This window comes from Coturnix japonica, chromosome 5 (genome assembly GCF_054131305.1).
Source record: "Coturnix japonica strain WE chromosome 5, WE-NBRP24, whole genome shotgun sequence".
Classification (NCBI taxonomy): domain Eukaryota; kingdom Metazoa; phylum Chordata; class Aves; order Galliformes; family Phasianidae; genus Coturnix; species Coturnix japonica.
This window is the reverse complement of record NC_140667.1, coordinates 50,348,368-50,361,782: the sequence shown is the minus strand read 5'-3', so window position 1 is coordinate 50,361,782 and position 13,415 is coordinate 50,348,368. Positions and strand designations below refer to the sequence as shown.

The 13,415-nt window shown below is 41.6% G+C and overlaps 1 protein-coding gene across 4 annotated transcripts in view; it reads left to right on the top strand.

The window, feature by feature from the left end:
• BRF1 (BRF1 general transcription factor IIIB subunit) overlaps window positions 1–13,415 on the top strand; it is a 155,119-nt gene that overhangs the window by 25,145 nt on the left and 116,559 nt on the right. For all 4 annotated transcript variants that reach the window (XR_014946165.1, XM_015865581.3, XM_085547800.1 and 1 more), the window contains exon 3: window positions 12,958–13,131. Coding sequence is in view for 3 of the 4 variants with exons in the window: in XM_015865581.3 (XP_015721067.1) it covers window positions 12,958–13,131 (174 nt within the window). In the remaining variant the exon portion in view is untranslated. The remainder of the gene's footprint in view (window positions 1–12,957; window positions 13,132–13,415) is intronic.

Here is a 13,415-nt window from a genome sequence, read left to right as displayed (position 1 = left end):
CTACCTCGAAATAATGCTTTACCCAAGGGCTTCTTTCTTTTGGGGAGTGGGAGGTGGTGAACTAGTCTGACATTTTTCAGTTGTGTCAAATCTTTGTTTTAAAGCTTAAACACAAGGAAAATAATTTTCCAGCTTGTCTGTCATATCATTAGGCAAATATGGATCCTGAGACTATTCAGAATCAAATCAAAATAGATTTAGAAACTATACTTCCTAACATGCACTAGAAACAAACACTGCTTCTGATGCAAACTGAATCAGTCCTTGAGCGTGTCAAGGAAGAATACCACTTTTCAAGTGATTTTTGGAACAAATCCAGGGTGCTTGTGAGGTGACATTTGTAGTCTGAGTGGTCTGTGTTATTCCAGCTGGCCCTATACTAGAAGTTAACTCTTGATTGCTGCCAGCTTCTTTCTTGAGAGCAAGTGTGTATCTGTAGCTTTGGTCAAAATAAAGTTGTTAGACATCCTGTGGGTTGTAAATGTACTTCTGTCTCTTTGTGTTCTCAGTCCACAGCAAATCCAGCGTGCTCTGATGGCAGATAGTCTCCTCAAGAGTTGTTTGCACCCCATTTCTGATCCCGTGGAGCTGGGAATAGAAGTGTTCTTTCTGAAGGGTTACAAGGGTGCCTACGTGTTCTTTTTGCCACTGAACAGACACTTTTCCTGCTGTGTGTGTGGGTAGTTTTTCTTTTCTAAGAGGGTTGTTGGGTATTATTTGTTTAGTTTTTTAAGTAGGAGAGGAAACTTGAGGTTGATCTTGGTCTTAGACAGAGAACTAAAGCTTTGAGGTCATTCTGGTTTTCTGAGCAACACTGATGTGTCATGCCATAAAAGCCAAGCACTGAGCTTACAGTGGCACTAAATGTTTTATACAGTCCTAAGAATACTTCAACAGAGGATAAAGGTGTGTACAAAGGAGTGTAAGTGGTAAGCTTATGTGGAAGCTAAAATCAAATCCTTTGGAGCGTCATCCCTACATCCCACAGCAGAAGTGATGGACTGCCACCTCCCTCAGCGGCTCAGTGCAGAGAACAGTATGTATGGTTTTATTCTTCTCCTGCAGATGTACTCACTCAGTATTGAGCTAAGAAGGATCCTTATGTCAGATATCCATTCCTGATTTAGTCTGGAAAGCATAAAAGAGAGACAACATAATAGCTGCCACTTGGAACAAAATGCTTTGTTGAAGTTTTGGAGTGTTACGATTTCAAAAGGTAATAGGCAGAGTTACATGAAACTAAAACCATGATGGATTTGGAGCCCTCAGAAACGTTTGCCTGTTTCAAGTTCAGCTCCCCATCTATGAGGGTGTGACTTTCAGTAAGAAGGTGAATACTGAAGCTTATGGTAATTAAAGCCAGATCAAACAAAGCAGAGCTTATGCTTCTTGTTATGTGATAGTGTGAGAGGATGGAGTTTGATCACGCAGAAATGCTAAATTCAGTGTGTTCTGTAGTTAATTTAGTGGCCAGGCCTACGGATATTTGGACATACAGTCACCTTGCACGAAGCTAGGGAAAATTTTATCTGCCTGTCTGCTTTTTCTTCCACTCTACAGTAAAATACAAAAGGTAGGAAGGAGAAAGAAACAGATTATAATTGTTGCGTGGAGGGAAAGCATCATCCTTGAGGTTAATTAATGTAGCAGTAGAACTTGTGAGGCCTTCAGTGAGAAGGCTGCTGGTAGCATAAACAGATTGGAGGCAGGCTGCTGATTGAAGTGTTTGTTTATTCTTGTGGATGTTAAGAGGTCAGTAAGTAGAATTTACTCTGAACTCCACCAAAGCAATACGTTTATTTAGGTCCAGCGTGATGCTGATGTTAAGTGATTCCTTGATTGCAGTTCCACAAAGTCCAAGAGGACAAAAGTAGAAATTAATTTTGGTATTTGGAGTAGCTGCCCTATCAGCAGGTAGGCCTCGCAGATTGCTTACATACTGAAAAGATTCCAAACACTGTCACTAATCAGAGAAATGAAGTGGAGACCTGTCTATAGTCAGAGTTGGGCATTATTAGGTTGAGACGGATCATCCTCACAACTGGTACAAAAACTCTTTCTGAATAAGGTTACAATCAATATTCTTCCTTGTGTTAAGCATCAATGTCAACTCTGTAGGAGCAGTGACAGTATCAGGGGAGAAGAATCCATGTCTCCTTTAATGAGGTTCGTTAGGTTGCTGCATGGCAATCATTGCATAAATCCACTGATTTGTTTAAGTCTTTAGTCAGTGTGTTCTCTGGAAGCTCTTTTTCACCATGCCATATTACCTGGGGAGAAATGAATTAATAATACATCTAGTCTTGGACATATATGTTTAATGGATGATCTCACATCCTACCTTGGAGGAGTCATACTGCAGGGAAAGCTGTGCTGTAATTGATCTTTGAGCTTTAACACTTGAAGAAGGAAACATAATTCTGCTTACCTGAAATTTTCTTTAACTGCTCAAGTCTGGCAAGCTGAAGCTCAGTGGGTCATCTAGAATAGCGAAGGAAGTTGGTACCTGAAGCTTTGATGATGGAGGAAATGCCACATATTCTGGGTGGCGTGATTTTATTGTTCTACCCAATGTTTAATTTGAGATAACTAAAATGGAGTTTCGTGGACCATGGGAAAGGCTTTTAAGGAGGTGAGATCTTAAGTATGTGTAGATGGATTTTTTTTTTGCTCTACAGGTCAAGATAGTTCTTTTGGGTCAACGTTGCATCTGTTGCATCAGCTATGGAAATGCAAGCAGGCTGAAATGTACTGAATCAGCAGAGGTGGCAATTTGGGGAGGGTGGGGGCAACCTCCCCAATAGATACGACCTTTCCTGTTGTATCTATTTGGTGTGTGCAGTGATTCTGTCATAAAAGTCCACCCCCCTCTATTATTATTAATGATTTTGCAAAAGCGTGAGAACTTCAACCTTGTAAATCAGCATAGCCTGTTTGTATTTGGACGAGATCACTCCCTATCATCCATTTTTCTTGTCTCTTTTTCTTTCTGCATTCATATGTTCCAAGCAGTGGGGGTTTCCACTAGTTCCCTTGGGAAACTATTATGAGGTCCAATGAGTTGTGTTGTAAATTCTTGTTAATACGGTGCTTACATTTTCCTTTAATTTCATGTTGTTAGTTCTTAGTCATGAGCTCATGCTCATATCTATTTATGGCCTAAACCTCCATTATCTTCCAGAAATCTAGCGGTCTTATGCTCTTCTCTTTATAAATCATGTTCAGTAATTTAAAGACGACTGGAAGTTCGGTCTCTGGGTCTTCAGCAGTCATCATGTTTGTTCATCCCCCGACACCTCCCCGTCCTCCCTCTTTCATTTCAAGGTGGTTGCTGTTCCCAAGGAGAACAAATTCTGGAAAGAATTCTCCCTTCCCATACATCTTGTATGTGACGAGTAAGTTCATATGAATGGAAAAGATTACATACATAGAGATGGATGCTGCTCAAATATGCCAAATATTCTTGAAGAAAGCCACGTTGGCTCTGTAGGAATACATAGATGGCATTGTGGTTCTAATTCTTTACTGGAACAGCCTGTACATCTGACTTACACAAATGTTATTGTTTAAAGAAATGTAGGGTTGTTTCTGAAATATGTGCGTTCACTCTTTGACCATAAATCTCCTTTCAGTTCCGTGCTGAAGTAGATAACATGAGAGACGGGTTTGATAAATAGCATCCACCGATGCTATTTCATTGTTTAGTTGAGATTTGTGGCAACCTTCGCTTTATTTTTAGCCTTTTAAAGGAAGGAAATGCGAAAGATGAGGATGAAGCTCTGTCTGTAACTTCTTCCTTACCCTACGGCTGTGCACAGATAAAATTACCAAGGGCAGTTATAGTTCTGATCTGAACAGACCTGCAGTGGTAAATAAGAGCAGCTCCTTCAAACGCACACTGCTTGCTTGTTATCTGCAGCCAATGGACTTGGCTACTAGGGACAAATGGAGGGCAGAACTTTCTTCTTTAGCTGCAGCCTGAGTAAAGATTGATGCTCTTTTACCTAACTGCTGGGTTTCTTATGCCTCCCAGATAAGGGAATGAAGTATTTGACCGCTCTTGTCAGTCTCATATAAAAATACCTTGAATAAGTATTAACCAAACGCTGTCTGCCTTGCTTTTGTTATGGTACTGTGCCTTTCCCAGCTTGATTTTACTTCTCTCTCTGCTTCCATTTTTAGATCATGTTTTATCTCTTATCCCTTTGATGTCTTTAATAACTACCTCTTTTTCTTCACCCCTCTCATTTATTTCACCGTCTGCATCCTTTTTCACTTGACGCCTTCTTACCACATTTCCATTTTTGAGGTGGTGTAAGGAATTCGCCAATTAGTCGATATTTATGAAGTTTTTACTTCTGGGCTTATGTGTTTATCAGTTGGGTACGGTCTGAATGGGAAGAGTGGCTGCTGTTATGTTTGCATCTGGAATCATGGAAAAGAAAGGAGAAAAAAAAAGAAAATACCACCATAAACCAACCCCCAGGAGCAGCATGGGGCCAATGGGGCCTTTTTCAATCCTGAAGCAGCAGCAGCGACTGTAAGTTGTGTGGGTTGAGAGCAGAGAGGTATCAGTCTCTGTCAATGAGGTCATTCCTGCCTACAGTCGGATGATGGAGAGTGGGAATAATTCCCTGTTCTCAGCTGACATGCAGAGGAGTGGGCTGAGCTCATGGGTGGGAATTGTTCTGTGTGTGCCTGAGGAAAACTAAATTCTCAGGCATGTGATAGAATGTAAGTACTCAAAGGTGTATGAGGAAGGACGAGAAGGTTCCACAGATGCACTTGGTGGGAAAAGGAGGGGCTGGGCTGGCTTTTATAGCAGAGAAGGTGGATTAAATGGGAAGATTAAATTTTGTAAGCCATCTTTGTGTGACTCAATTGCAGTGCAGTGTTGGTGACTCAGTTACTTCTACTCTTGTTTCTGTCTCCTTGGCTTAGCTCAGCTGCTCCTGTGGCTGAGGACCCCTCTGGCTCAGCCTCCTCCTGCCAAGTGAAGCCTTGCTGTCACCGAGCTGCTGCTTGTGGGGCTCTGAAAAATGGCTCCTGCCAGGCTGCGCTCTTCTTTGCCTAACAAAAGCTCTGATCTGCAGGAAAGGAGCTGGAACTCACTGTCAGCAAGCAGATAACGTTGCTCTGATTTATACACTGTTCACATCTGTAAAGTTTTCTGTTGCAGCAGTGAACCTTCTGTGTTCAGTGTTCATTTTTGGTGTGGTTTGAAGATTTTTGACAACTTTTACCAACAGGCAACAGATCCTTTTTTTTTATCATGCGGTTCCGTGTTCTTGAATTATTCTAGTTGTGCAGGTTGTGACCAGAGTCACATCTTAGTTAAATGCTTTTTGTTTTGAAGGTGTAAAATAACTTATGATCTCTGTAGTGATGCTGGAATTACTATCTTTTAAGATTTAATACATATATATATATATTTCCCAAAGTATCATTATATCCTATGCGTTTTCTTTGTCCTATCATGATGTAGGAATGATTTTGGATGGCTGAAAGTACATTTTGGATCAGCAGTAATGCAGTGACAGCAGGAATATTTCATTTCTTGTTGTTACAGGAGGAGCAATTGGTAATTGATAAGTGTGGGGGGCAAGAAAGCTTTACCTGCAGAAAACCTGTCATGTAGAATGTAATTAAAATGCCCAAGCAAAACAGGGGAAACTTAAAGCAAAGCCAAACTGGTGGTGCCATCAGAAGGAAAGCTTGCATATGCAGTAGCAACCATTGCCTAAAGGCTCCTGCTATCTTACATTTTTCTTTCCAGTTCCTTTAATGTCAGACAGGTGAAGGTTACCCTGCGCTAATCCTATGTTTGCTCTCAGTTCTTGCTGGTGGTACCGCCTTCCTTACAGCTGTTTCAGCTTTGAAACAGATGTGCCTCATACGTGAGTAAAAAATAATAAGTTGACAAAACTTCTGGAATTATATATATATATATATATATATATATATATATATATATATATTTCCCTTCTTGCCAAAATTAATCTGAAACTACCTGAAGCGTTTCAGTGCACAAACAACTAAATGAGCACGTGAATCCCGGGGGCTGGACTCGATGATCTCTAAGGTCCCTTCCAACCCGCACGAAACTATGAAACTATGAAACACGCATGCAAGCTGTGCTAAGTCAGCCTTTATGTAAGCACGTTGCATCAGAGGAGCAGCGAGGGCTGGGAGCGGTAGCAGAGGAATGGGAGGAAGCGTAGGTATCGTGTGTACTTTTCTCTTTGACCCATTTAGGCTGCAGACTCGCATTTGCTTTAAGTCGATCCACGTGTAGGCTGCTGCTGACAGCAGTTCTCTTCGCCTCAGCCACGTTCTGCCGGCGCTGGGAGGTGCTTGTTGAGTTATGGAGAGCTGCTCCAAATTACAACTGAACTTTTGATTGGTGGGGCTGATTGGCAGCGGGGTGGGTTCCTTGATCTCTATCAGCACGTGGCTGTGAAAATGTAGTGCTGGAGGGGGGAAGCACTGCCTGCAGCAATAGCTTGGCTCTGGCTTGACTTAAAACAGTCGTGATGCCTTCAGATGTCAAAGAATCAACCGGTTGTTGCTTTGGGGTGTTTTAATGTCTGCGCTGAATGTGGTTTTCCAGCTTTTAATAGCAGAAGGAAAGGATTTTATTAGTAAGAAGTTCTTTAACCTCATTTAACAAACAAGACAACAAAAAAGGCGAGCTATTGTCTAAAGATGATAAGGTGAGCTACCAATAGGTTAGGTACAGCCCATGGGTAGGCTATACAGCTTCAATTCTAGTTGTTCGACCCAGAGCAGTGGATACTGTGGTAATGGGAATGAAAGTACAGCAGCAGCACCTGCTCTCACAGGATTCCAGGAACTGAATGCAAAAAAATGGGAGGAACTACTCACAATGCCAAGTTTTTTCAGAATTGTAAGGCAAATGAATTCAAATGGCTTGTTGCAGCATATGAAAAGAGTCTGTCCATGTGGGAGTGATATCATATAATCAGGGAGTGGAAAACAGGGTTGAGGAGGAGGGTGGGGGAAGTTCTGTGGGTGCTTTGGAGGCTGGTTTTAGTATTGATGGAATACAAGGGCCAGTTCGGAGGGAATGAATACAAAAAATACAGATAAGTGCTGGGAAGAAATGTTAACAGCACATTTTCTGGGTGAAGGAGAAGTAGCTTAGTATCAAATATTAAGAAGGGGTTGAGGCAGCAACCATTTCTAAGCCATTAACTTTAATGGTGCCTGCTGGTTCTCTATAGCTGAATGCATGAACATTTGAAGTGTGATGAAAGAGCTCTACCGGGATGGATGGGAAGCTCTGCCTGGTGGTCGGGGTGCCCTCATGGGAGGCTGGGGGGGTGCATTTGGTTGTCAGCAAGCAAGAACACTGAGCACAGGTCTCTGCATGGAGGTTCTGGCCATAAGAAGATAAAGTGGCATCAATCCAGCCATCAAGTTAAATCACATTCCTTATGGGCAGTTAGGTGTTACTGGGAATAACTCCTGGCCGTCCTTAATAGAATTAGAGCTGATAGTGTGCTTGGTCAGTGCTGCTGCAGTGCCCTGCTGTGCTGCTGCTTCTGCTGCTCATTGGCTGTTTGCAGTACTAGAAATGCTGTGTGCGAGTGCTGCAGTCATTGCTGTGGTTTCCTCTTTTCCTCTCTGCATTGTTTGGTCTTTAAATGTTTTTCTTGTCTTTGATCATGGAACCCTCCTCTTGATTAGGCTTCTGGGAGCAGCCTTCATAAATGTTACTGATGGTGCTGTGTTTTCCCCATTGTGGCTTTGTTTGTTTGACTTATTTATAATACAAATAACATAGAAGCCTGGCATGGAGCAAAGAGCAGGAAATTCATTCAGGCTTTGAGCTGGGACTTAAAGAAACTGAAAGATATGACAAAGCACGCGGGGATGCCCACACATAAGAACTATTCTTTTTCCCCTTTCTAGGGAGCTCTTTTGGTGAGCTTTATCAAAGCAAGAAAATAAAAGGAGTTAAACCCAAATGCGGAATAAAATCCGCACATAAAATGCAGTCAATGCAGTAATTCAGCTTCTGGAAATGAATACTCAAGCAAAAATTACCCCAAACATTTCTTTTAATAAAATCCAGCGTTTGTTACCATAACAATCCCTTCTGCAGAAAAGGATTAGTGCAGTTAACGTGACTCCATTGCCCAATTCAGGTACTGTTAGTTTCCAGAGCCCCCGGAGCAAATTGCAGAAGGGGAGGAAATCTGTGTGCCTTGATTTTGTTGATGCAGTTTAGTATTGTAATAACAATTCATTTAAGCTCTGGCTGCGTATTGCCTGTTATTTCCCTGGAAACTTCTTGCTGGAAAAAGTATTACTTGGAAATAGCAGCATTAGTCTCTGTCAGTGTGAGGGAAGGGCTGCAGACGAGCAGGCAGAAGCCAGATGAGAGTAATATGTAGCTGCAGCTACTTGACATTACTGACTTTAAGGGATCCAAAAAAAGGTATGATCCCTGTTGAATAGCGGAAAAGAACAAGATGTTTCTGTAGTAACGAGATAGTAAAAGAAAGAAAATTGCTTGTAAAGGATGGATCTGATTTTTTTTTACCCCCTTTTCCAAAGAACGTAAGCTGCAGCTTTGCTCTCAACCTCCTTTTGTGTAAGCGTTTAATATTACCAGGTTTTTCTTCACATCTATTTTAGTGGCAGTGATCGCTGGCTTCTGTATTTTGTTCTGGAATAACAACAGCTTTCTCAGTCCAAAGAATGGAAATCTTCTGAAACAAACAGCAGAGTTCAGCTGTCCTATATGTACTTGTTAAGTCTTCCATGCCGGCCCAAAGCATTGAGGTTGGCATCAGCTGAGAAGACAATTGTAATCCTTCCAGCATGCTGGGAGTTAAATGGATATAAGCACATTTAAAGTGGGCTTGGACCTAAAAACAGAAAAGGGCCTTTTGTTTTTTAGGTGATGATTCAGGAGTGTGATCAAGTTTTACTACTTGGAAGCCTGGGAATTTGACTTTGTGTGAACCTCACAGAAATGCGAGCTTCTTTTTCTCTCTCATCCTTTCCTTTTTGTATTCCCCACCCTGCCCAATGGTGGGATTTGCCTTAGAGAAATAAATGGCAGCTGCCTGGTGGTCCTGTTGTTTCTAGTTCTTTTCTTCCTTCTCTCTTTAAAGGAAAATATTTCTTTCCTGTAAGACCCTGGAAAGGCGACCAATATTGCATGTTGCTGGTAACACAAGAGAGGTACCTGACTGTTAGATTTTTAATCATGCTACTGGATAAAATGGATGAGAAAGTCAGGAAGTTGTATTTTGCTTTACGACCTGGAGCATGATGTAGTTTAAAGGCACGTCAATTCTATTCCATCCGCTAGAACAGTTCAATTCATTTGATGAGTTTGTAACGCCGCAATGTAATCTGGTGTACACTGGGTTGAACAGATTGCTAATAAATTGTGTTGCAGCATTGGATATTCCTACTGTTTTGGCTGAGACCACGAGGCTTCATGCATTCTTGTGGATAGCTGGAACAGCTAGCTGCACACTGGGACCATATGGACAGACCGGCAGAGTAGGCATCAGCCAGCACTTAGGGCTGATGGAAGCCATGCTGGCAGCATAGAGCAAACTGTAGAAGCAGTTAGAAGAAGAACAGGAAATAAAAGGTAAGACAATGCCACCCAGCTAGCGAGGAGCAGTGGGAGCAGAAGCACGTTCCAGGTGTGGTGGGCATGATGCTGCATTGCAGGTTCGCTGGAGGGAATTACTTGCTGAGGACTGGTGATATGAATAAAGGGTATTTGGTCTCGCTTTGTGTTTTTCTTTGTAATTGGAGTATTAGGTAGAGATTTTATATTGATAATTATTTCTTTATCATTTATTTATTTATTTATTTAGCTCCAGTTTCTAAGTGTGAACATCTGCTCTCCTGATGCCAGTTGCTGTGTTTGTAGTTAAACAAAATATATATTTTTCAGTGTTAGAAGTGTCAGATCATTGAGATTGGCAGAAAGGACTGAAAATCACCAACAAATATACTTTGGATCGTCATTACTGAGGACGATATCCAACTGATACTTATCCTTTTCTTGGCAATTACCTTTTGGATGGAAGCACTTCTTGTACTTGTGGAGGAATCAGAGCATCAAGTACAAGGGCTGCTCCGAAAGTAATGCCTCCTACTTTATTATGTTGACCTGTGATATGGGAAGTAGATGGTGTATTGTAGCTGATAATTAGCTCCATTTAATAGTCTTGTTGTGCTCTGCGTATCTGTTGTAATTTCCATGGAAGTAGTTAGGAATTACTTTCAGATTGACCTATATATCTCATGTTCCTTGGGTAGAAATCCAGAACAATTAATAATGGTAACTTTTCCAGGTGTGGGTGGCTTTATATATATATATATATATATTCTGTTTCATAATATAGTAACAAAATAGAAGCTTGTTGTGTAAAATTAAGGGAGAGGGGAAAAACAAACCGCTGTGTATCTTTTGATCTTTCCTTGGTAAATAGGAGACTGGTTACAGCATGTAAATATTTATCTTTGATGGTGCTATAAATAGTGCCATCTCCCTCTCCTGTAACAGATAAGGACAAAACCAAGTTAGTCAGAGATGCACATCACTTCTAAGACACTTCTTGTTCTAAGTTGTTCATTTGGAGATCAGCGGCACAATTACGGTTGGTTTATTTTTGCTTAAGCTCTATGACTGCCCTAACACTGCAAGAGCAGCTTCAGAAACAACCAGCGCACAGAATTAAAGCATTCAGTGGTCTGCTGAAGGTCGAGTGAAACACTTAATGAAATAACACTTCCTAAGTGGATGGGTAGCATTCTGGGCTCTCTGGTCTCTTTGGTATTTGTCAGTAGACAATAACTGGCCACCTTTAAAGTAATTGCATTTAAAATATTGATGCTGGATGAAAAGCTCAGCTAAAAAACCTGTGTTACTCAAACAAGCGTACTATTTATTTAGGATGAATTACGATGAATTATACTTCAACATTTGAAATTATGAGAAGGTTAACTACTTAGAGAATATTAATGATAGCTTGGAGATGGGACCAGCTAGTGGGAAAGCTAGTGTTGTCCTTTTCTCTTCTGGTTCTTTGTTTCTGGTGTGCCTTACAAGATGTGGAGCTTACCCTGGGGGAGAATGGAGTTCCTGTGTTAAGGAATGCTGTGTAATGGGGACAGGCCAGCTGAGTGCGGGGGAGAAAGCCTTATAGATGCTGTGTGTTTCCAGCTCACCTGGATTTTTCTCTGGTGTGTGCCCATGACTGCATCAGCTGCTGCTGCTCCAGTGATGACATAGCAGGCTTGCTCATCATTTCTTGCTCAGTGACTGCATTATGTTGGACCCGCTCCCATTACGGAGCTGGCTCTGCTTACGAGTTCTGCTCTTAGCCCAAGAAACCTTCGGGAGTGGAAGTGGTTCACCGTATGCGTAGGAGTTCCTGCTTTTATGCTTTTGTGAAAGCTTTTCTCAAGTGTTGTCTGCATTTTACTTTATTTATATATTGAAACTGTGATATCAGAGCCCCAGTTCAGTGTGTGCTGATGTTAGTGGAAAAACAACTCACTTGATGGGCTTTGGATTACTCTTGAGTAGCTTACCATGCCAGTGCCTCCTCTCGAAGGTGACGTACCCTTCCTGTCATTATTTCTTCATCCAAATGGGTTATACTTGGTTGCTCAAAGTGACTTAGAGGAGATCTCACGTGATTACATTAATTGCTGTGTGTGCTGAGATTAGTAGCTGCAGATTTCTTGTAGATTTTGTTTGCCTGGAGTTTTACCAACCCTGGTTGGGTTTGTGGAGTTGCTCTTTAATAAAGCCAAATTGAAACAGCGCTTTGGCAGAAGGTTGTTCAGAGGTTAAACGTTTCACTGTGTTATTAGTGATGATTATGTAGGAATTTGCATAAAATTAAGAAGCACAGTGTTTGCTGGTGTTACTTGGGTAAGCATCACAGTCATTCTCCATAGGAAAGGTGGTGGAGGCAGCGGGCCAGCTTTGTGCCAGCTTCAGCAAAGCTGCTCGTAACATCCCTGAAAGAAGCAGATGAGTGTTTCCTGTGTGTACACGTGCTGGAAACATCTGTCCAACACATTGAATTAAAGGATTTCTCTTGATGTGCTGTCTGACCCCTAACGCTGAGGAACTTCAGTACTGTTTTCCTCATGACTTCCCCCATTTTCTTCTTAAGCTGTCTGTTCGACGTACTTTTCTATAGCTGGAGTTGTGAGAATGGACGATACTTTGCCTTCCACATCTGTCTTTAGCAGCTGTACCACTTCCTGCTATGAATCATCTGAAGCACTTTTTTTTCCCCCCTCATTATTTTGTTTAAGGGTGAAGGCACATTTGTTTTCCTGAAGCCACAAACGAGTCTCTGCACTCTGGCAGCCAAGCCTTAAATGAAGGCTCTGCTGTGAAAGTGTTCGGAGGAAGGAAGTGCCTCCCTATCTCTGTAATCACAGACAAGCCCTCAGAGCAGCTCCTTTCCTTACAGGCTCAGGCTGTGGTCAGAGGAACTGCAAACTACATCAGTTCTTGGAGGGATGCAGCAGAATGTCTCATTTGTTTGTACATTAATGTCAAATGTGCAGTGATCTGAAGCTTTCAGAAGCTCATCTCCATAGTGCTAACTTTCAAACTATGTTTGGGGAAGGGTGTGTAATCTTTTATCTGAGAAGTCTCAGCTATGTTTTGGATCCTATCTTGGAGGATCTTTGGAGCTTTTGTTTTCCAGGGCTCACTGATGGAACACATTTCAGTTATAGGAGTCCAAAATGAGGCTTTCTTTTTTCTTGTCCTAAGGCTCCCAGGAATGTGAGTGATTGCCATGTTCTAACTTCTGTATTTAACACAGAGGAATCCCAAATCCACTCTGTTGGTTTTGCCTTCAACTCCCCCCATCCCCAAAAACTAACCATGAAGTAGTTAAGAATTTTTTTCCTTGTTAATTTTTCTAGGAAAACGTCAGATTCACCACTTAGGAAACCAGCTTCAGCTCAATCAACATTGTCTAGATACTGCCTTCAATTTCTTCAAGATGGCTGTAAGCAAGCATCTGACCCGGGGGAGGAAGATGGCCCATGTCATTGCTGCGTGTCTCTACCTGGTGTGCAGGACAGAAGGAACTCCTCGTATCCTTTCACAGTTGTGCAATATGAAAGTTGTCCCTTGGTACCCAACATAAAATGCCTTTGTGGGAGGAGAAAGCATTCACTGTTGAACAGTAAAGAACCACGCTTTAGCAAGCTGACTGTTCCAGCTTGATTTGTTCTTTTCTAAATTGGAAAAGGTAAGTGTTTAGAACTGAAGTTTATTGGTGTTGGTTTTGTGTAATGAAGTGAATGGGATTTTTTTCCAGTGGTTCAGGTAGAAATTTTCCCATTCTAAATACACAGTATTTCATAGTGTTTTCTTG